This window comes from Podarcis bocagei (genome assembly GCF_964188305.1).
Source record: "Podarcis bocagei genome assembly, chromosome: 16".
Lineage (NCBI taxonomy): Eukaryota > Metazoa > Chordata > Lepidosauria > Squamata > Lacertidae > Podarcis > Podarcis bocagei.
This window is the reverse complement of record NC_138142.1, coordinates 43,858,375-43,879,565: the sequence shown is the minus strand read 5'-3', so window position 1 is coordinate 43,879,565 and position 21,191 is coordinate 43,858,375. Positions and strand designations below refer to the sequence as shown.

The window sequence follows — 21,191 nt, the reverse complement described above, 5'->3', positions numbered from 1 at the left end:
CTTGCATTAGATCAGGCATGTCCAAAGTCTGTTTCAGGGGCCTAATCCAGCCTGCCGGTCGGTTGAATCCAGCCCCCGTGGCAGTTTATTTCCCGGGGTAAAATCCTGAAAAAGAGGTCAACTTTGGCCGGCCCCCATGGCCCTTCACTTCATCACATCTGGCCCTCTGAAAGAATTTGGACGCCACTGCTTAGATCTTCCCAGCTGGGACGCCTTCCTCCTTTGCCCAAGGTGTCTTCATCACCACCTTCCATCTTCATCAGCTCAGGGGGGAGAAGAGGGGCTCCCCCCCCCGCCTTTGGGCACCCAGAGCTGCGTGTTTTTAGGGACACCCCCTCCACCGCTGGAAGTCGCTTCCAAAGTGTTCAAACTCCTGGTGGGACGATGGAAGGAATCGCGACGGAAAAGCCATTTTGTTGCTGTTCCTTTTCGGCGCCCCACGACCCACCTCGCCGAGAGAGCCCCCGGGAAGACTGCTTTGGCAATGGGCGGCCCACCCTGCAGGGGTGGCGGAGGGGGGGGGCTTGGGAGAACAGGCCAGGGTGCTGCCAAGGCTTGGTTGCCACGGCAACTGCAGCCCACTACTCAGGCCAAAGCCCGAGGCCAGTTTTGAGGGGGCTGCCCCGGGTCTCCTAAGCAGCTGAGGCGAAGAGGGGACTGTCACCTGCTCCCCCCCCCAAAAAAAGTGGGCACGGAGCTCCCAGACCCCCTCCTCAAATCCTTCCCCTCCAGGGAGACCCTCTCACTCCATCCCTTACAGCGGTTCTCAACCTGTGGGTCCCCAGATGGACTACAACTCCCATCATCCCTGAGCTCCGGCCTTGCTAGCTATAATAATATAATAATAATAATAATTTATTATTTGTACCCCGCCCATCTGGCTGGGTTTCCCCAGCCACTCTGGGCGGCTTCCAACAAAGACCAAAAATACACTAAAATACACATAGAGGCAGACCAAAAAACGAATGTATTTGCATTAGGGGATGTTCTGAAGTAGAGGACCTTATGCATTATATCTTGCACTGTCCATTATATAAGGATGCAAGAAAAAGATTTTTGGTACCTATAATGACAGGGTCCCCTGGCCAGAACCCCCTTGATATGATTTTATATCTCCTTGCAGACACAGATAAGTATGTGACCTGGCGGGTAGCACTTTTTGCAACGGCTGCTAGGGAAATTAGAGCAAATTATATAGCCAAGGTAGCCATTAACTGTAAAGGAGATGAATTTATTTGATCCCATCTATCGACCTCAGGCTATGCTCTATCTTTGTCACCAAACTCTGAGTATAAATTGCACACTGTATTAATTGATACTGTTTTTAACATTAGTGACCATGTGATGATTTTAGCTTATGAATTTTATCGTTTAATGTTTTCATTTGTACATTGGGGTACTTTTATAGCTTTGTTTAGAGTACGTAATGTTTTAATAATATAAATGTTTTAAGTCTTTTTTTACCAATTCAGTATATTATCTTTTAATTGTCAAATAATTCTGTGTACATTGCGGCAGCCTTTGGCTATGTGCAATAAAACTGACTGAGACTGAGAAACTAAAATGTCATACGTTAAAAGCTTCCCTAAACAGGGCTGCCTTCAGATGTCTTCTAAAAGTTTGGTAGTTATTTTTCTCTTTGACATCTGATGGGAGGGCGTTCCACAAGGCGGGCGCCACTACCGAGAAGGCCCTCTGCCGGGTTCCCTGTAACTTGGCTTCTCGTAGTGAGGGAACTGTCAGAAGGCCCTCGGAGCTGGACCTCAGTGTCCGGGCAGAGCGATGGGGGGTGGAGATGCTCCTTCAGGGATACTGGACCGAGGCCGTTTAGGGCTTTCAAGGTCAGCACCAACACTTGAATTGTGCTCGGAAAGTTAGGTGTGATGTGAGTTGTAGTTCAACAACATCTACTGGTTGAGAAAGGATGCAAGTTAGGACTCTTCATAATAGTCCACTACACCCACTTTAAGCCCCCCCCCCCCAGTTAGGGACCCCACTCCCACCTCCCATATCCTGCAGTCCGAACCTCAGTTGCCCAACATACATTTCCGGCCCCCACCCTCTCACTGCAGTCCCATTGCACCCCCAACCCTCTCCCCATTCAAGCCAGGTCTGCCCCCAACCCTCATTGTCAGGGATATTCCCTCCCCTCAAGCAGATGCCCACCGAAACACCCCCCCAAAAAAGCAGGGGTCCCTCCCTGGCGCTCCACCCCCACCAGAACAACCCCTATAGAGCTCCCTCTCTCTTAGGGGCCTTATATCGCTTGTCCCACCCCCCCACTTCAAATTTGGAGCCAAAGGCATCGGATTGGGGGGGGGGGTCTGTTTCTGTCCTTTCAGCCCTTCGAGTTTCCTCTGCTCCATTTTTGGTGAAAGTAAAAAATCCGCACAGACGGGAGGTCAAATAATATTTTACTTTCCCCCCCACTTTTCTTAAAAAACAAAAAAACAAAAACCACAAACCTTTACCATCGGAAGGAAGAAAATAAAATTGGCTTTTAGCGGATTGAACAGCAAACAGTCTGGCATCTTATTTTTTTTTTAACATATATATATATATCTATATATATATCTATATATAATCTTCTATGCCTCATCCACCTGTTTCAGCAAGCGGGGGGGGGGGGGTTGCAAGGGACTTGCAGCTGGAGCCAGGGAGTCCCCCCCAGGAATCTGCACGGCCCGGCCAGGCTGGTTGGGGGTCGGGGTTGGGGGGTGGCAAGCCTGAGAACCAAGAGGGGTCGCCTGCCCTCTGCTCCAGCCCAAACGCCGCCTGCACCGTGGCAAAGTCAGAGTGGCCGCGGGAGGAAAGGGCGACTGGGGAGGGGGGCAGATTGTCGTAGCACCAGCAGGCGCCCCCTCCCCAAATAAAACAGCAGGAGGACCCTAATTGCAAGACAGGCGGCCGGCGTGGGCGCCCCCACAGCCCAGCCCTTGCCCACCTCTCGCCAAGCGAGTGCCAGCACGGAAGACAGCGGTGCTTGTGGGGCACAGGGCATCCATTCTGCCCCGAGAGGGTTTGGGGTGGGGGGCGCAGGGGGGGGCGGCCGTTGCCTGCCTGATCCCTTTGGGCTGCTGCTGCTGTCGCTGTCACGCCCTGAGAGTTGCAGTGGTCTTTGCTGCCCCCCCACCCAGTCTGGGCTACGGGGGTCGTGGGCCTTTCCGATCTTCTAGATATCCATCAGGGTATGGAGGCATATCTTTTAAAAGAAACCAACAACTTTCTCATATATTTACAATAACTCAATGCATATACATACATATTTATATCAAATAAGGTCTGGAAGCAGCTGGGAAATCCCTCCGGTGGGGGGGCGGGGGTCTTCCTCACCGTGGAGAGAAAAACAAAAATAAACAAAATGGAAAAAAGTGCAATTATACAGAATATATTTCCAGCTTTCATGTACATTGGAAAAGCCAGTCTGTGGGGCACATATGCAGGTGTGCATATGTACGCGATTGATTCAGCGGTTGGGGGGGAGCAAATGGAAGCTACCCCCTACCCAAAATGGAAGAGACATGCAGGCAGAGAGAGAGAGAGAAGCGGGGGCTCTCTCCACCTTAAGCCCCCCCCCCAAAAAAACACCCTCCGGGAGCTTGGCTGTCCCTCCTGGGAAGCCCCTGATGGGGAGAACTCCACAGATATTCTTTTTTTCCAGGGTTCAGATTAATCCAGCATGTGCTTCCCAGGGATTCCAGTTTTCCTTCTGCTCCATCGCAGGTCTTGCCGCTTCTCACGTTGGCCGCTACAGGACCCCCGCCCCCTCCTCAGTTCAACCCAGAGACCCCCAAAGTGGGCAGGGAAGAGGAGGGGGCAGCGATCTGCCCGCGAGCGAGTCCGCCTGCTGCCTTCAGTCCGTCCAGTTGCAAAATGCCCCTTCCTAAAGGGTCACCTCCTGGGGGCTGTCTTCAGAAAGGGAGATCTGGCCTGGAAAGGAGAGAGAAAGGGGGGGCACTTTAAGAGCCGCCAAGCACAGCAGGAGTATCTCCCCCTCAGGCGGAGGGGGTCGGGGAGCTGCAGGTGGAGAGAGGTGTCCGCAGCAAAAGAGGAGGGGGCAAACAGGGGGCTTCTTACCCAACGCAGCTGCTTCCTCCGCCGGAGATTGTGGGTAGGGCAAAAGGTCCTCATCGCTGGCTCTGGAGACTGGGCGGCTGCCCGGCAGCGGTTGGCTCAGATCCGGCGGCACGCAGCCCACCGGCGTGGAACTGTCTGTGGTAGAGCCGCCACTCAAGGATTGTAGCAGCTCCTGGTGGGCTTTCTCAACATCCTACAAGACCCCAAACAGAGAGAGGGGAAGGTGTAGCGTTCCCAGAACAAGGAAGGATTGGACTCTGATTAATAGAATACACACAAGGCTTGACCAGCAAGACTCTGGGAGGAGTGTGTATGATAATTCCTTGGCCCAGGTGAGTTTTATTCACAAAAAGAACTTTTTACACAGTGTTCATAAGAACCAATCAATTTCCTATGAGCATTTCAAAAACCCCACGTGGGACAAAGTTAAAGTTAAAACTACAAAGAAACTATTTCCTACTTGAGGATGCATCGTAGTCCAGAGTAAATAAAATAGGAATATAAGGAGGAATGCATTCAGCAAAACCCCAGAGGTCATAAACAGGAGAGACAGGATGGGTAGTATTTACCATCTCCTTGTGAACTCTCTTCCTGGCCCTTAAGATCTACCTAAAGATTAAACTACATCCAAGTGACCTACTATCTTCATGTACTGAGGATGCCTGAGGAAGCAACCGGCCTGTGTTTCAGAATGCTTAGACGTGCCTGTCAGGTGTAGAGAAAGCAAATGGCATAGATGGAGAGGCTTGTGGGATTTGACCAGAAATTATTGTCCATGAATCAAACCCAGTCAATTCAATGCTTTCATCGCTGACACAATGGCTTGATGCATATTTTATAACTCCTCATAGTAATCCCATCTGACCACTACAGAAGGGGCCATTAGGGATACCTGAGAAGAACGGCCACTGGGCTTATTCGATTACGTGTTCCACGTCTTTCCCCCCATTGGGTCCTCAGTTGGGGCGGGGGGCGGGCTCTTTTTCAGTCCAAGGGTGACATGACTGGCAAGGCTGGAGACCCCCCTCTGTGCCCGCTCTGAATCTCTCCCCGTCCCAAGGCACACAGCATTCATTCTCCCAGCCCATTTCAACCCATTGCCCTGCCTCTCACAACAGAGGCCACATGCAGGTGGCTGAAAGCTTTCCTGCTGGTGACAGAGCACCAAGGGTTTCCTTCTTGCCCCCCAAGCCGCCCCCCACTCACCTTTAGCCTGGTGAGCTTCAGGGAGAGCTGCTCTATCGTCTGGAAGATGACGTCCACGTCCCGGACCACTTGGCTGGAGGGGGAGAGATCTGGGGCGGCTGGTAGGCCTTCCAAGTGGCCAAGCCAGCCTGCTGCCGGGCTCTCCTTGGCACGATGCCACCTGTGGGGCGGCCTGGCAGCAGGAGGGGAGCTCTTTGGTGGGCTGGAAGGACGGGCAGGCTCCATGGGGCTGGGGCTCCTGGCGTCCGGCGGGCATTCCTCGGGACCTGCCGGCAAGCTCACGTAGAAGTAGTTCCCTGGGGGCAGGAGACGGAGGGGAGCGTTAGTTGGAGGGAGACGTGGAGGCGCAGAGCAGACAGGGGAAGGGAAGAAAAGAGAGGGGGTGCCCACACTGGGGAAGAGCCACCATGGAGGACAGGCAGAGAACACCTGCTTTGCATGCGGAAGGTCCCAGGTTCGAGCCCTGGTAGTACAGGTGAAACTCGAAACATCAGAATATCGTGGAAAAGTTCCTTTCTTTCACCAATTCAACTCCAAAGGTGAAACTAATATATGAGACAGACTCGTGACATGCAAAGTGAGATATGTCAAGCTTTGATTTGTTCTACAGGTGAAACTCGAAACATTAGAATATCGTGGAAAAGTTCCTTTATTTCCGTAATTCAACTTGAAAGGTGAAACTAATATAGGAGATAGACTCGTGACATGCAAAGTGAGATATGTCAAGCCCTGATTTGTTATTATTGCGATGATCAGCTTATGAAAACCCCAAATTAACAATCTCAGAAAATTAGAATATTCAAGGAAATCAGCAAAACAAGGATTGCAAATGGAGCAAGATTGGACCTCTGAGAAGTAGAAGCATATCTCGCTTTGCATGTCATGAGTCAATCTCATATATTAGTTTCACCTTTTAAGTTGAATTACTGAAATAAACGAACTTTTCCACGATATTCTAATTTCACCTGTAACTCCGAGTAAGTCCGGGAAAGATTCCCTGCCTGAACCCCTGGAGAAACACGGCGGTCCATGTGATGCGATATCCTGACTCAGTGTAAGGCAGCTTCCTGTTTAAATCACCCCCTCTGGACCGAAATCTTACATTTGTTTTAGAGAAGGGGCTGCCACAATCTGAGTCGGAAGGGGACCTGCTTGAAGTGCAGAAGGTCCCTGGCCAACATCTCCAGGAAGAGTTGCAGGCCGTCTCAGTTCTGAAACCCTGGGGAGCCGCTGCTGCCAGCCAGTGTAGGCAACACTGAGGTAGATGGACCCCACAGGTGTGCCTTGGCCAAGAATCGCTTCCCTCCCCATCCCATCCCACGGAGAGAAGCAAAGGCCAGCGGGAAGAAGGTTGAGGGACCTTCCACACACCAGCCCAGCCCCAGGGCCTGTGTCTGACCTTGGAGGGATAGAGGGTGGGAGGGGAGGCTGCACTTGCAGAAATGGGGCTGGTGAGGGGAGGACAGAGGGTGGAATTGGGCTGGGGGGCTTAGTGCAATCTGCCTTTGGAAGGATATAAAAGAAGTGGAAAAGAGCTATGATGTTCTGCTGCTTTTGGCGCACACAAAGTTGTGACATGCAAATACCGAAGGAACGAAGGTGCCAGTTCAATGCTGGTAGTACAAGGAAAGTGTTGGGGATCCTGTCAGGCAGGGATTCGTGGGAGGGGGGGAGTTTGGAGTGTTGGCGGCAAGTGAGGATTGGCTGGCGGTATGAATGTTGAGTGATGGGCGCCAGTTGGGAGTATACCTGAAGGAGCATCTCCACCCCCATCGTTCTGCCCAGACACTGAGGACCAGCACTGAGGGCCTTCTGGCAGTTCCCTCCCTGTGAGAAGCCAAGTTACAGGGAAGCAGGCAGAGGGCCTTCTCAGTAGTGGCACCCGCCCTGTGGAACGCCCTCCCACCAGATGTCAAAGAAATAAACAACTATTTTAATTTTAAAAGACAACTGAAGTCGGCCCTGTTTAGGGAAGTTTTTAATGTGTGACATTTTGATGTATTTTTAATTTCTGTTGGAAACCACCCAGGGTGGCTGGGGAAACCCAGCCAGATGGGGTACAATTATTATTATTATTATTATTATTATTATTATTATTATTATTATTATTATTATTATTATTATTATTATTATTATTTCAGTTGCAGCCAGGTGTTGAGAGAGAGCGAGAGAGAGCGCACGCACTTGTCCGGCCAGACTGCGGTCCCACAGGAGGGTGAGCAGTGCCTCCCTGCACATTGTGGCCACCCCCCGAGACACATGCGCTGCCCCCAGGACCCCCCCCCCATCTCCCCAAGCCCTTCCCATCTCCAGGCAGGGGAAGAAAGACTTTCTTTACCATCCGCATGAGTCGCGCCACCAGCCTGGCTGCCGTCTGTCAAAGGCAAAGCACCGTTAGTTCCCTCCACCTCTGCTGTGCAAGGAGACACCAGGGGGGGGGGAGGGAGGGGAGAAGCGTGATCAAAACCTTGAATCACAGGAAGTGCCCATCACCCAACAGAGAACACCCAGGAGGAAGTGCCCAGATGGGAGGGCCGGGGAATAAGAGAAACCTGGGAGTCAAGCGCATGCAGGTTAAAGCTGAGAGAGGTCTGAGCAAGAGCCAGCTGCACCCAGGAAGGAGAGGAGAAAGCAGGCCACGATCCGCAGGCCACCCGATCCCGGCCCCATCACCCTCTTGCGGCGGCTTCCGGCACGCTTGCAGGTTTCAGAGCAGGGAGGTTGGTTAGTTTGCAGCCTCTGAGGCTCCTGGCAGATGGATTTCCCCTCATCTGCACTCGGACAGTGCCCAGGAACTCCCTGGCTGTCCGAGATGGCACCAGCCACCTCCGTCCTCCAAGCAATCCTAACGGGCCAGCAGCTGGCACATGGGACAGGCTGGCAGCTCAGTGCCATGCTTGGCCCTGTTCTTCACCCAGGACCTCGTTGCAGAAATTTATGTATAGGTTCGGGGGGGGTTGCCCCTCCAGCAGGTATCACGCACATGCAGCCCACTACCAAAACCAGCACAATTACTTTTGTGACTTTTGTGATTTGTCCCCACAAAACACTTCATCACAGTTTCTTCCTATCTATTCAAAGGGCCTCTGCTGCACCATACCAAATGTGATAATTCGCTGATAAATGTATCTGTGTACTGACTCACTGGGAAAACTTCAGAAATTCTTATAGACACGTGAGCTCAGCTACTCAGCAGCCCCTCTGCCTGAGGGATAATCCCTGGCCTCCTGATACCTGAGGGCCAGACAGGTAGCCAGTCCAGAAAGAACAAACCCAGATGCAGACAAAAGGGTGGGATGAACTTGGCTGGGAAACAGGGAAATGTAAAGATCTCTTTTGTTCCACTTGATGGGTGTTTGGTGGAGGGAAAGGGGAACCATGGCGCAGGGTCCAGGATGCTCAGATTCCTGCCACCAGACCTCCCCTTTCATGATGTAGCCGTGATGTAGTTTGGGGGGGGGGTGTAACATGGGGATTAGCAGCTAATAAAAGTTTGGGTTCTCTTTTGTTTGGGGCTTCCATCTTGTTCCACCTTGTGGCAGGTGGGAGTCCTGTCGCAACAGTCTTCAGTAAAGACCAAGCCAACTGGCTGCTGTTTTGCTCTGGTCTTCCTGGCTGGGGTCCTTGTTTTTTTGTCCAAGGGAGCCCTCAGATTTCTCCATTATCAACCTGCACCAGCTCTACCCCAGGCAGGGGAAACTCAGGGAGGACACCCCCCCACCCCTCTCGCCAACCTCTTTGCCAGGCACACACACACACACACACACACACACACACACACACACACACACCGGAGTCATAGACATACCTTTCCGCACCACTTTGTAGCTGCTGCCCTGTCGGTCACTTTCTGCAGCAGCCCCTTGGCCGGAGGAGGGGTCTGTCGTCCTCTCGTCTCCATGAGGCTCTGTCCCTTCCCCTTCCTCGGTGCTCTGGGAGCCTCCAGCCTCCGGCTCAGCACTGCCCCCCTCTGGATCCGCTGATGATGATTCGGGGAGCTCCACGGCTGCGCTGCTCTCCCCAGACGGCTCCTCCTGGCTGCCCGAGTCCTGGCTGGCCAGCGCAGAGTCCCAAGGCTGGCCGGCCCCGACCACCGAAGGGGTGGGGGTCAGGTCCTCCTCAGGGTCAGCGTCCCGGCAGGGGAGGAAGCTGCGCAGGAGGAGATGGCGCAGGGTCTCGACTGCAAGGGGAAAGAGAAGGGAGGGAGGCTGTCGTTTAAATCCCACAAGTGGGCTCTCTTTGGACCATCTTCCGCCACCCTGTTCAAGGGCCCTTTCAGGTCTGAGGGAAAGCAGGATGGCCCAGGAGAGGGACAGTCGCAATGATACTCAAGGGTAAAGGTAAAGGGACCCCTGACCATTAGGTCTGGGGTTGTGGTGCTCATCTCGCTTTACTGGCCGAGGGAGCCGGTGTACAGCTTCTGGGTCATGTGGCCAGCATGACTAAGCCGCTTCTGGCGAACCAGAGCAGCGCATGGAAACGCCGTTTATCTTCCCGCTGGAGTGGTACCTATTTATCTACTTGCACTTGATGTGCTTTCAGACTGCTAGGTTGGCAGGAGCAGGGACCGAGCAACAGGAGCTCACCACGTCATGGGGATTCAAACCGCCGACCTGATCGGCAAGCCCTAGGCTCTGTGGTTTAACCCACAGCGCCACCTGCGTCCCTACTCAAGGGTAGGGTTGGCATAAAAACCAGAACACCCCCAAAAGTTGTTGAGTTTTTTTATTTACAAAAACGTGTCTAAGATCCAGGATGAAGCACCGCCTTTCACAAATCCCCCCCCCCCGACATCAATTCCACCTTTGAAATCCAGGTACATCCAGGAAAATCCAGCTGTATGGCACGGGATGAAATTAGGCCAAAGGCTGCCCACCCTAAGCCTCTCCCCCCCCCCCAGTGCAAAGACAAGACACATAAAGGTAGAGAAGAAACCTGGCTCTCACCGTCCTGCAAGGCTGACTCTGCCAGGAACCCGGGAAAGGCAGCCTCCGGAAGCGGCTGCGACTGTTCATCAGGCCCCTCCAGGGTCTCCTCGGGAGGAAGCTCCATCTCCCCAGTGGGGAACGGCGACAAAGCAGGGCACAGGCGTTCCTCATGCTGCTCCTTTTCCTCACTGGCTCCAGCCTCTGGCTCTTCCGCCAGTGCAAGGGGTCTCTCCTCAGCCAGGGTGTCCGTTGGGGTATCGTCTGTATAATAAAAAAATTAAGGTCTTTTATATATATAATAAATGTTCACAAATGTACCAATCAAGCACAAACACAGATATGGGGACCACATGTCTGGAGCAGCACAGGAAGACCGCCCTGAAACCATTTTTACTCCCAAACTGACCAAATGTTTTCTCTGCCAGGAGGGAGGGCAGGAATTGGGTAATCACCATTTCAAAGGAATGGGCAGACTACCAGGAAAGGGAATCAGATAAGGCATTATCAGATAGCCTGGCAGACAGGAGATAAACAACGCACTCGGATTTCTGCTGTAGACCGCCCTTTCTGTGATGTAGGTATGATGTATCTGGGGGTGGTCTTGAGCTCCAGGGCGGGCAATTTAAAATGTCTATACAAGGGCTTACACACCATTGTTTTGGGTTCCTCCTCCTTTCCTGCGTGTGGGGGGAGCACCCTGTGGCGACATCTTTAATAAAGATCAGGCTTACTAGCTGCTTTGCTTCTCAATATTCTCTGGTTGGCCTCTGTTATTTTCTCCTACCAACAGGGAACCCACGTAAGGACTCTATATGGGCTCTTGGATACCCCATATGGGAATAAGGGCAGATTTTGTTTACAACATCTGCTGGGGGGAAGAGCGGGGGGAAATGGGAGAGAGAAAGGAAGCTTTGGAGCCCTGAAACAGTGCCCCCCCATCCATGCCCCAAAGACAAAGAAGCCCGACTGTGTGTGAGAAGGAGGTTCTGGCAACCAACAGAAAATATCCCCCCCCCCCCAATATCTTCAATAGGGAGCAGCAGGATACTCCCTTGCAACCCTGCTGGACCTCGGCTGCTGAGGCTGAGACTGCCCCCCATCACCACCTCCATCCCAGGGCAACCGCCAGCCACTCACCTGAAATGTCCTCTTCCTGGGTGGACGCAGAGGTGCTTGGGGCCAGGTTGGGGGAGATGTCAGCATCCTGGAGTACTAGGCTGAAGAGGAAGGACAAAGATAATAATAATAATAATAATAATAATAATAATAATAATAATAATAATAATAATATATTTATATCCCGCCCTCCCCAGCCAAAGCTGGGCTCAGAGTGGCTAACAACAATAAAAATAGCAGAGTTTACATAAAATCACAATCAATTAATTAAAATACATTCTAAAATCAATTCAGAATCAAATTCATGGCAACCATTGGGCCAAAGTTCTGTGAGGATTGCCAAAGGAGGGGGTCAGACAGTGCCCTGGCCAAAGGCCTGGTGGAACAGCTCCGTCTTGCAGGCCCTGTGGAAAGATGTCAAGTCCCGCAGGGCCCTGGTCTCTTGGGACAGAGCGTTCCACCACGTCGGGGCCACAGCCGAAAAAGCCCTGGCTCTGGTTGAGGCCAGCCTAACCTCCCTGTGGCCCAGGACCTCCAAGATGTCCATAAATGCAGCAATGGGGGTGGGGGAGGAATAGCCCATCTGCAGAAACCCCCATTTTAATATCCCAAAAGTTGGGAATGAGGAAACAGCTCTTGATACCCTATTGGCTGTAATTCCTAGGGCGGGTGTGTTTATTTGAGGCTGGGAAGAAGAAGATGTGGAGGTTAAGAGGTACGATTGAAGGGCATATTTTGCTCATTTAAGAAAGTTCCTGCAGAGCAGGATTCACAGACTTTTTTTAAAGAGAGAAAGCACACGCTAAGTTCATCTAACCTCAGCCTCCCTTTGCAGTTCCCTGCAAAAGGTCTCCTGCCTTGAGGAGCTGGGGGTGGGGGTCCCCCCCCCTTACCTGGAAGGAGCCGCTGGGTGCAGGGGGAGCTCCTGGGAATGCCGCTTGGCAGGCAGGGGGGCGTTCCGGGTGGCGCTCTTCACCGCCTCTTCCAATAGGTCCATCCACCTGCCAAGTTAAGGGGGGGGGGAGAGGGGAGAAAAAGAAAGACTCTCTAAAAGCCCCCAAAGAGAACAGAGCGCCTTTGATTTGCCATCCTGAAAGGCAGGGAGACCCCACATGCATTTCATCAGCATCTTTTAATACAGAACAAACGTTTACTAGAGGGTGGGACATTTACAGAAAGTATCTTAAAAGAGCATGTAAAAATGTGAATTCTCTGGCTGGCTTAGAATGACCCTTCTGTGAACATAGAAAACCTTATTAAATCAAAAATTTGGAGTGATAATGAAAAGTGCGCTACTCAAAATAAAGCTGGGACTCTCAATGGGATGACTGGAAGTCATAACAGAAGTTGTATTGTTAGAAGTTAATTTAATTTTTTGTAATTTGTATTATCCTTTGGGGTTTTTTTGTTCACTGTTTTTTCTTTTCTATAATCAAGCAATATATATTCATATATTTATATATATATATTCTTCAGAATCTTTGCCCAGGGGATTCCAATGCTACTCTAAGATAACAGACAAACATGCATGTTTTAACTGAAACTACTTTTAACCGCTTTTAACTGTGGTCGTTTTGAGGGAGGGGGTGTTTTGTTACCGTCGAGGGGAATCTAGTTTTGTTACATTATTTACCAAAGCTCAATTAAAACTTCTTGGGGGTGGGGGGCTGGAGACAGTGTGTTAACTGTTCTGGAACGCTTTGGTTTGTTTTTAAATTGTCTGTTTGCCACACTGGGCTCCTTGACTCTTCCTGACTCATCTGGCTGCCCAGAGGCCAGTTAGCCTTTTAATCCTCCTGCTCCTTCCCACCCAAAGGAGACCGGGGCCCGTGGGAGAATAACAGATAAAAATATTACGTGTTCTTTTCTGAAGAGCTCGAAGCTACCAGTTCGTAGATCTGGGGTCCCAATTCAGAAGTGCAGATGATGAAGAGCGCTCGCTTATCTGTAGGGAGGAGAGAGACAAGCTGGAGGAAAAGTCGACCCACCAGGGCGCTATGGCCTGTCTAGCTTCCCACCTCTGCATGAGGGCACGTGGTTTACGGCCTCCCTTCCTACCTGTTGCCACGGAGCGGATGAGGACCGCGTTCAGTTTGAGGACGGGGCTGAATGTTTGCTTGGTGTCCGAGGAGCCGAGCGCCATCTTGCTGTGACACTTGAGAACCAACTTCTCGTCCTGTTTTTGCAAAAGTACCAGGAGGTCTTCAAGGAGCAAGACGTGCAGATCTAAGAGAGAGAGGGAGGATTTACCGCCCTTTATCAAAAGATCCCAGGGCGGTGGACAAGATTAAAGTTAAAGGAAGCCCTGACTGTTAGGTCCAGTCGTGGCCAACTCTGGGGTTGCGGCGCTCATCTCGCTTCCGGGTCATGTGGCCAGCATGACAAAGCTGCTTCTGGCGATCCAGAGCAGCGCACGGAAACGCCGTTTACCTTCCCGCCGGAGCGGGACCTATTTATCTACTTGCACTGCATGCACTGATAGGTTGGCAGGAGCAGAGACCGAACAACGGGAGCTCACCCTGTCATGGGGATTCGAACCGCCAACCTTCTGATCGGCAAGTCCTAGGCTCTGTGGTTTAACCCACAGCGCCCCCCCGCGTACCTTAACATTAAGTACAACATTAAGAACACGTTTTTCAGAGCATAATAATAAATACATAATAAAAAGCGTAAAATAGATAGCATATTAATAAAATAATCATAATAAAAGTCCCCCCACAGATTATATAATGGCCAAAGGCCTGGGTAAAGAGGCGCCTAGAGACATGCGATGATGGCACCAGGCGAGTGTCTCTGGGGAGAGCACTGTGCAGACAGGGAGCCGCCACAAAAAGGCCTGTTTTGTTGATCTGCTCCTAAGTGGGCGGGCGAGAGTACCACCTTGCCTATTGTTTTGAGTATTGCTAATCTGGTTCATTGCTGTTTACAGGGCTTTTGTTTTTCCGCAAGTTCTACATTATATGAAATTTTAACGTATTATATGATCCACTGCTTCCCTATCTATCTACAATTCTACTAGCATCTCTCGGTATTGTGAATATCACCGAACTTACCTTTTGTTGGTATCTTCATGAACTTATCTAAAAGACTGAGTTAATCATTTGAAAAATCTATTGAAACCAGATATTATAAGTTCATTTTAGGCTGGGTAGTTCGCAAGTCTTTGTGGCTTTGTTTACTGTTTTGTATTTTTCTCAGAAGGTCGATAAAGTATGGATAATTATTGTTCTGTATATTAATCGCCAACGTGTTGCATGAGTCGCACTGCTCCCTCCCTGCTACGGCATTATACATGTGCATGTGCTTTTCTTTGATGCAAGTCTGACTTAAGGCCTGTCTAGACATAGGAACAAGGGACGGTCTCTCTAGCTCAGGCCTGTTGCCACGGATGGACAGAAATGGCTCTCCAGGGCCTCAGGCAGGGAGTCATTCCCCAGCCCTCCCTGGAGATGCTGCCAGTGTGGATCCTTCTGCATTCCAAGCAGGTGTTCTGCCATGGAGCCTTCCAAAGGCTGCTGATCTGGGAGAGCCTTTTAATCTGTGGCCTGTTGTCCTGGAACTATAAATACTATTGTGTGTTTTTAGTTTATCAATGGTTTAAATTTTTAAAAAAATTTTCTATTGTTTTAGTCTTTTGGTAAACCACTTTGAGCTTTTTACAACCAAGCAGCTTATACATTTTATTAAATGAGTGAATGAATGAGTAACAACACATTGACAGTTTTGATCTTCCAACAGCTAAAGCTCTGCTTGTTTCAGGGACCATGTTCCAAAATTGCTTGGTTCTGTTACTCTTTTCGGAAGCTGCCTCTTGACCCCTTTGCTCAGTCCATCTAGTTCAGTCTTGTCTACTCGGGCTGGCAGCAATGGCTTGCCAGGGCTTTTCGGCTCAGGCAATCTTCCTACAACCCCTCCACACTTTTGATTACTGTTTTAATCGGAGAGTGGGATATAAATTAGAAAAGTCAACTGCAGAGGAAGCGCACACAGGCCTTCACTCTGAGAGGCCGTGCCACACTTGTGTGAGAACACGCGCGAACGCTGAGAGGAGCTTTCGTTTTTGCCAGCTACATACCCACAGTCTTATCCTTGCTGATGCGCCAACTCAGAGGGCCCTCGTGGATCATGCGACGGCTTCGGAGGTCGAGGTTCTGGACAGGAGGGGTAGAAAAAGGCGGCGTTTTGAGGAGGAGGAGGCGAGCAGGATAAAGCCAGGGACTCAGGTGCAGGGCAAAGGGGGAATTGTACCTTGAATTCCGCTGCCAGCGGGTTGCTGGTCCGCTCCAGCGAAGTGGCATCTAGGCGCTTCTGGTAAACCTCCAGTCGCTGCTGGTTTTCTGCACGCTTCACTGCCTCATTCACGTACCGGAGGATCTCTCGGCACTGGTCCCGGGCCTGGCAAAGTTTCTTGTGCTCCAAGGTCTCCCCTAAGCAATGAAGGTGATATCCCGCTTTATCACTTACCCTAGGGAGTCTCAAAGCGGCTCACATTCTCCTTTCCCTTCCTCCCCCATAATAAACACTCTGTGTGGTGAGTGGGGCTGAGAGACTTCAAGAAGTGTGACTGGCCCAAGGTCACCCAGCAGCTGCATGTGGAGGAGCGGAGACGCGAACCCGGTTCCCCAGATTACAAGTCCAGCCACTGGCAAAGTTTGTTTCTATTTATGGGAAACCTGGGAGGCTTTGTTTAAAACACACAGGGGGGTCCCAAAGTGACTTCCACTACAGTCATACCTCGGGTTGAAGTAGCTTCGGGATGAATATTTTCGGGTTGCGCTCCGTGGCAACCCAGAAGTAATGGAGCGTGTTACTTCTGGGTTTCGCCGCTCATGCATGCACAGACGCTCAAAATGATGTCTCACACATGCGCGGAAGCGGCAAATCACAGATGCGCGGGTTGTGTTCGCTTCAGGATGCGAATGGGGCTCCGGAACGGATCCCGTTCGCATCCAGAGGTACCACTGTACAATTTAAAAACAATCCTGCATTTAAAAACAAAACGACGTCTGAAAGACAGATCAGCGGCAGCTCTGATACACGATGCAAAATAATTCTTATTGGTTAATGTGAAAATTGGCTTCTGAATAGCACCCACGCTTTACAGACACAGCACCACAGGGCACTAATGCACAGTGCGCACGCACACACACAACCATAATCTCTATGTATGCTGACTCACAACATCAGAAAGCTGACACAAGTTTAAAAATACAGTACAATCGCATCTTACATGGGGGGTTGGTTCCAATAGTTCCATGTATACACAACGGTCGTGTAGGCCCTGATCCTTGGAGCTGCTCCCACAGCTCATGGGTGAGGCAGCAAGAATCCCCAGCCCTCCCAGAGGCCACAGGGCAAGTGAGCCTTGCCCAGCTAGCAAGACACAGAGCCGAAGAGTTATTTCCCTGCTGGGTAACCCCAAGAAGACCAAGCCGTGACTGGATTTAATCTGTGCAATTTCAACCAGCGAGTTGAATGTGCTTAAGAGGAGATTGCAATGTGTAACATTTGAATAGGAAGAGACACAAAAAACAAACAAACAGCCAAATACGAAGAGAGAGATACCGTCTGTGTGCTTGATGATGTTCTCCAGCAGCAAAGGGTACTTCGTCAGCCGCTGCATCTCTGAGATGATGAGGTCTTTGAGCTGGAGGCGGCGGCACTGAGGGTTGCTCTCGGCTTCCTGGGAAAGGCAGGGAGAGAGAGAGAGAGAGAGAGACAGGCTTGTGTTTCTCTGGCCTGCAGAGACAGGAGAGGGCTGGCCGCTGAAAAGTCCCTTCCTCCCCCTGAAAATCCCATCACTGTTAGAACGGCAAAACAAACTCTGTGAGTTTGCAGAAATGGCAAAATTGACGGCAATTATTAGAGGCCACTCAAATCAGAGAATAATTAGAGAGTGGGATGGAGTGAAGGAATACATGGGAAAATATGGTTCCGGAATTGAAACATTGATAGAGAATGTGTAAAACGTAAGCAAGAAAATAATAACAGAATCAATTGAATAATTATCAAATTATAACAAGACGGAAGAAGTAAAATATTGAGATCACACATGGCTGAAGGGGAGTGGGGGGGTATATGGGAACCTATAATATCATTTATAATATAATTTGTTAATTGTGTTGTATTTACATATAGCAAAGGGAAGCCTAGAGCAATTAGATATATTTTAATTTAGGTAATCTATGCAATAGGCTAAGGGATGCGGGTGGCGCTGTGGGTTAAACCACAGAGCCTAGGACGTGCCGATCAGAAGGTTGGCGGTTCGAATCCCCGCGACGGGGTGAGCTCCCGTTGCTCGGTCCCTGCTCCTGCCAATTTGAAAGCACATCAAAGTACAAGTAGATAAACAGGTACCGCTCCGGCGGGAAGGTAAATAGCGTTTCCGTGCACTGCTCTGGTTCACCAGAAGCGGCTTAGTCCTGCTGGCCACATGACCTGGAAGCTGTACGCCGGCTTCCTCGGCCAGTAAAGCGAGATGAGCACCCCAGAGTTGGCCACAACTGGACCTAATGGTCAGGGGTCCCTTTACCTTTATGTAATAGGCTTATGTTAGAAAATGAATATGGATTTTGAATTTGATGCTTGTAATTTTTTTTTTAAATAAAAAAAAATTAAGAAAAGTCCCTTCCTCCCCCATCTCCTTCCTCCCCGTCCATTAGCAGCCTCCTGCCCCATCACGAGGCTACCTGCATGAAGAGCTGGAAGCGAGTCTCCTTCCGCTGCTTGGTTTTGATCAGCTCAAGCGCCATGGACTGGTATGCGCAGAAGCGGGCAGCCATCTGCTGGAACTCCTCGCGGGCAGCCCCATCAAACTGGGGGGACACAAAGAGGGCAGGGGAGAAAACACTCCTGGGTTAACCTCAGGTGGGTCAGGAGATCACCTAGTGTCCCCAAGGCAGCCCACGCGGTCTGGGATGCTCACCCGGGAAAGCATGAGGTCCCCAATCTCTTTGACGATCGGCCCTTCCTCTCGCAGCCTCTTCATCGATTCCGAAAGAGAATCTGGAGGAGGGAAGGATGGTGAGGAAAGGAGAAAAGGTAACAGAAGGGGATGGAGTACGGGCCTAGTTTTAAACTCCACACAGGCACTCTTTATTTTCAGTGAAAGGCTCTCAGCAGTGGGCAGAGCTGGCCATTTAGGGTCCAGCCAACATGGCAAATGGGATCAAGACCACCCTCAGGATTTCCCTGCCCCCTCCGCCCTGTGAGATTTGGCAACTGCGGGGCTCTTCGGCTTTGCTCCAGTTCTCCTCCTGAGCAGGGGGCTTGTGGAGGGGAGACCCTCTCTGCCTGCTGTAGAAACCACAGAATGGGGGGGCCTGGTCCAAAGGGGCTCCGAGGGAGCAGGAGAAGCAGCCTTACTGTGGATCTCCAAGACCTCTGGGAGGTTGGGGAAGAGGAGGGCCAGCTCCTCCCGGGAAAGAAGGCTCTCCTTTCTCATGCGCTGGTAGAAGAGAACGTCCAGGACACGGAGGATCCGCAAGTGAGAGCCCTCCGTCACAAACAGCTCTGAGGAAAGAGCAGGGGAAAGGGAGAAGTTTCAATTTGTTCTTAAAGGTTTGGGTCGTGAAGTAAACCTGCCCTCCTCCTGAACAAAACTGTGCCATCGATGAAGGGATAGAGCTGCGTTGTTTAGTCAGACCCCTGATGGTTCCACTCTCTGCTGGCTCTCCAGGGTCTCGGGCAGATCCTGTTCCCTGGGATCAAACCTGGGACTCTTTGTCCCTGAGCCAAGCCCAGGCGCCAGTACAGAGCTGATGGCTCTGGTTACCAGGGCAGCACACCCACCCCTCAGCCATCTAATAATAATAATGAATTTTTAATTATACCCCGTCCTTCCAGGGTTCAGAAAACCGGGCTCAGGGCGGCTAACAACAAATTTAAAACAATTGATTGATGCAACAAAAAACCAGCATAAAATACAGTATAAAACGTGAATAACAATAAATTCAGAATTCACGAATCAATTTAGGGGGGAAATCCATCCAATAAACATTAGATGGTCAGCAGGGCTAGCTGGCTAAATTAGTCCTATTTGGGCCAGCAAGGAGACCAGGGGAAAATTAGCTGCGGGATCCCAGAGCGGGTGATCTTCATAAAAAGGGGAGAGGGAGGGAAGGAAGGGGAATAAAAGATCAGGCTAAGTTCAAATTGAAAGCCAGGTGGAATAGCTCTGTCTTACAGGCCCTATCTAGGGATTCCTCTTCTTCCTTGGACATTACAGCCAGGGCCAGGAAGCACCGCACTTGGCTGCCTTGGCCCTATGTCAGAATGTCAGAGCTCACCAGGCACACCTCCCCACCCCCCCGTCTTTCTGACGGCGACCGCAGGGAGACCCTCCTCACCATTGATGACTTCCTGGCGGTCGATCTCCCGCTGCGTCAGAGAAGACACGACTTCACGGCCCACGGTGTGCTGCCAGTTTTGCGAGTCCGGCTCCAGCTCCAGCTCCGAGAGCTGGAAGAAGTCGTCCTCCAGCAGGTGGGGCAGGAAGGAGTCGGTGCTGAAGCCCAAGTTTGGGGACTCGATGCTTCTGCGCCGGGGGGGGGGGAGGGTTGGAGAGAGACAAGAAGGGGTGTCAAAAGAGGGTCTCTGAGAAAGGTCCTCCAGCCTCGTAAACTGGGCCTTCCTGGAACTAACGGTACATAAGAGCTTCAGAGTTCGCCTGCTGATGCAAACGAGAGCCTTGCAATGCTCCTTCCCACGTCATCTTTTAGCTCCATGTGCTTTTCAAGGCTCAGGTTAATTCTGCTGGATCTGAACTGTATCCAGAGCTTCTGGGAAAGTGATGTTTGCAGATGTGCTCATTTTCTATCGTCTCTTGCGGCTGGGTGTTCTCCTCCAGGGAAGGAGAGAGGTGCCAATGGGCTCACAGGCCCCAAAATCTGGGTGACCCCTACCCTAGTTCCTTCCTTGCAGCCCACCAGAGGCAGCATCTCTCCCAACGCAGGGTCTTTATAGCCCCATTAAGAGCCAGCCGGACCCAGAAGTCTCTTTCGTGTTGCAGGACGCCCCAACTGCGAGACAGACGGAGAGACTCAACCAGTTCAATTTCTGCTCTGGGGGTCTCTGCCACGGTCCAGCGATGGGAGGGGGGACCCCACCCAGGCATACACAGGACCACCGTGACTAAGCACAAGACAGTCGTGGCCTCGTTCCCCCTGCTCCTCTGGGTCACCAAGAATAAGAAGATGAAGAGGAAAACACCTAGACAACCCATTCTTCCTGCCCCATGGAAGAATGCCTGTTCCTCCTGACCTTGGCTGCAAGGGTAGCTCACCTGCGCCCCATTTTGGGAGTGTACGGCGGTGTGGGGTTTTCCAGAGACCTGGAGGCACAAGAAGAGATTATAAATGGTGAGCACCACAAACTCTGGGCTTAACTCCCTCACGGCTGCGGGAAGGGACCCATCCAGCAAACACTTAAGACACAGAACACAGACTTCCCCAACCAGGTGCCCTCTGGGGGTTTTGAACTCCAGCTCCCATCAGCCCCAGCCAGCAGGTCAAATGGCACAAGGACTCATGAGGGCACAGCCACGATGGCTGGGCTGATGGGAGTTGGAGTCCCAAACACCTGGAGGGCACAGAATGAGGGGAAGAGTGACCCCTTTCCTTTGCAAACAGACAGAGGGCTCCTCAAAGGAAGAAAGGGAAGGATGGGGGGGGGGAGAGAAAGGCGCACCATGAATACAAATGCTGCACATCTTAATTAGGGGCCACCTTCCCCCATATATGCCCACTTGATCACTTTGATCTGCGGAAGTGGCACTTCTAGACGTATCTCAGCATGGCACCTCCTACCCTCTGGAACTCCCTGCCCATTGAGATTAGGGAGGCACCTTCGCTGTATTTTGGGGGA

General features: G+C 51.2%; 1 protein-coding gene across 6 annotated transcripts in view; it reads right to left on the bottom strand.

The window, feature by feature from the left end:
- Nucleotides 1-2,397: 2,397 nt before the first annotated feature.
- LOC308575052 (rho guanine nucleotide exchange factor 11-like) overlaps nucleotides 2,398-21,191 on the bottom strand; it is a 63,423-nt gene continuing 44,629 nt past the window's right edge. For 4 of the 6 annotated variants that reach the window (XM_081173443.1, XM_081173442.1, XM_081173445.1 and 1 more), the window contains 18 exons: nucleotides 20,611-20,658; nucleotides 19,676-19,863; nucleotides 18,693-18,839; nucleotides 18,253-18,332; nucleotides 18,017-18,142; nucleotides 16,893-17,010; nucleotides 15,576-15,754; nucleotides 15,403-15,478; nucleotides 13,386-13,553; nucleotides 13,185-13,272; nucleotides 12,221-12,328; nucleotides 11,349-11,428; nucleotides 10,230-10,472; nucleotides 9,092-9,463; nucleotides 7,622-7,696; nucleotides 5,284-5,579; nucleotides 4,078-4,270; nucleotides 2,398-3,930 (listed from right to left, as the gene is read on the bottom strand). In XM_081173443.1, the coding sequence (XP_081029569.1) occupies nucleotides 3,884-3,930; nucleotides 4,078-4,270; nucleotides 5,284-5,579; nucleotides 7,622-7,696; nucleotides 9,092-9,463; nucleotides 10,230-10,472; nucleotides 11,349-11,428; nucleotides 12,221-12,328; nucleotides 13,185-13,272; nucleotides 13,386-13,553; nucleotides 15,403-15,478; nucleotides 15,576-15,754; nucleotides 16,893-17,010; nucleotides 18,017-18,142; nucleotides 18,253-18,332; nucleotides 18,693-18,839; nucleotides 19,676-19,863; nucleotides 20,611-20,658 (2,632 nt within the window). In that variant the 3' untranslated portion in view covers nucleotides 2,398-3,883. The remainder of the gene's footprint in view (nucleotides 3,931-4,077; nucleotides 4,271-5,283; nucleotides 5,580-7,621; nucleotides 7,697-9,091; nucleotides 9,464-10,229; nucleotides 10,473-11,348; nucleotides 11,429-12,220; nucleotides 12,329-13,184; nucleotides 13,273-13,385; nucleotides 13,554-15,402; nucleotides 15,479-15,575; nucleotides 15,755-16,892; nucleotides 17,011-18,016; nucleotides 18,143-18,252; nucleotides 18,333-18,692; nucleotides 18,840-19,675; nucleotides 19,864-20,610; nucleotides 20,659-21,191) is intronic. The other 2 variants (XM_081173444.1, XM_081173447.1) reach the window with 2 other exon arrangements.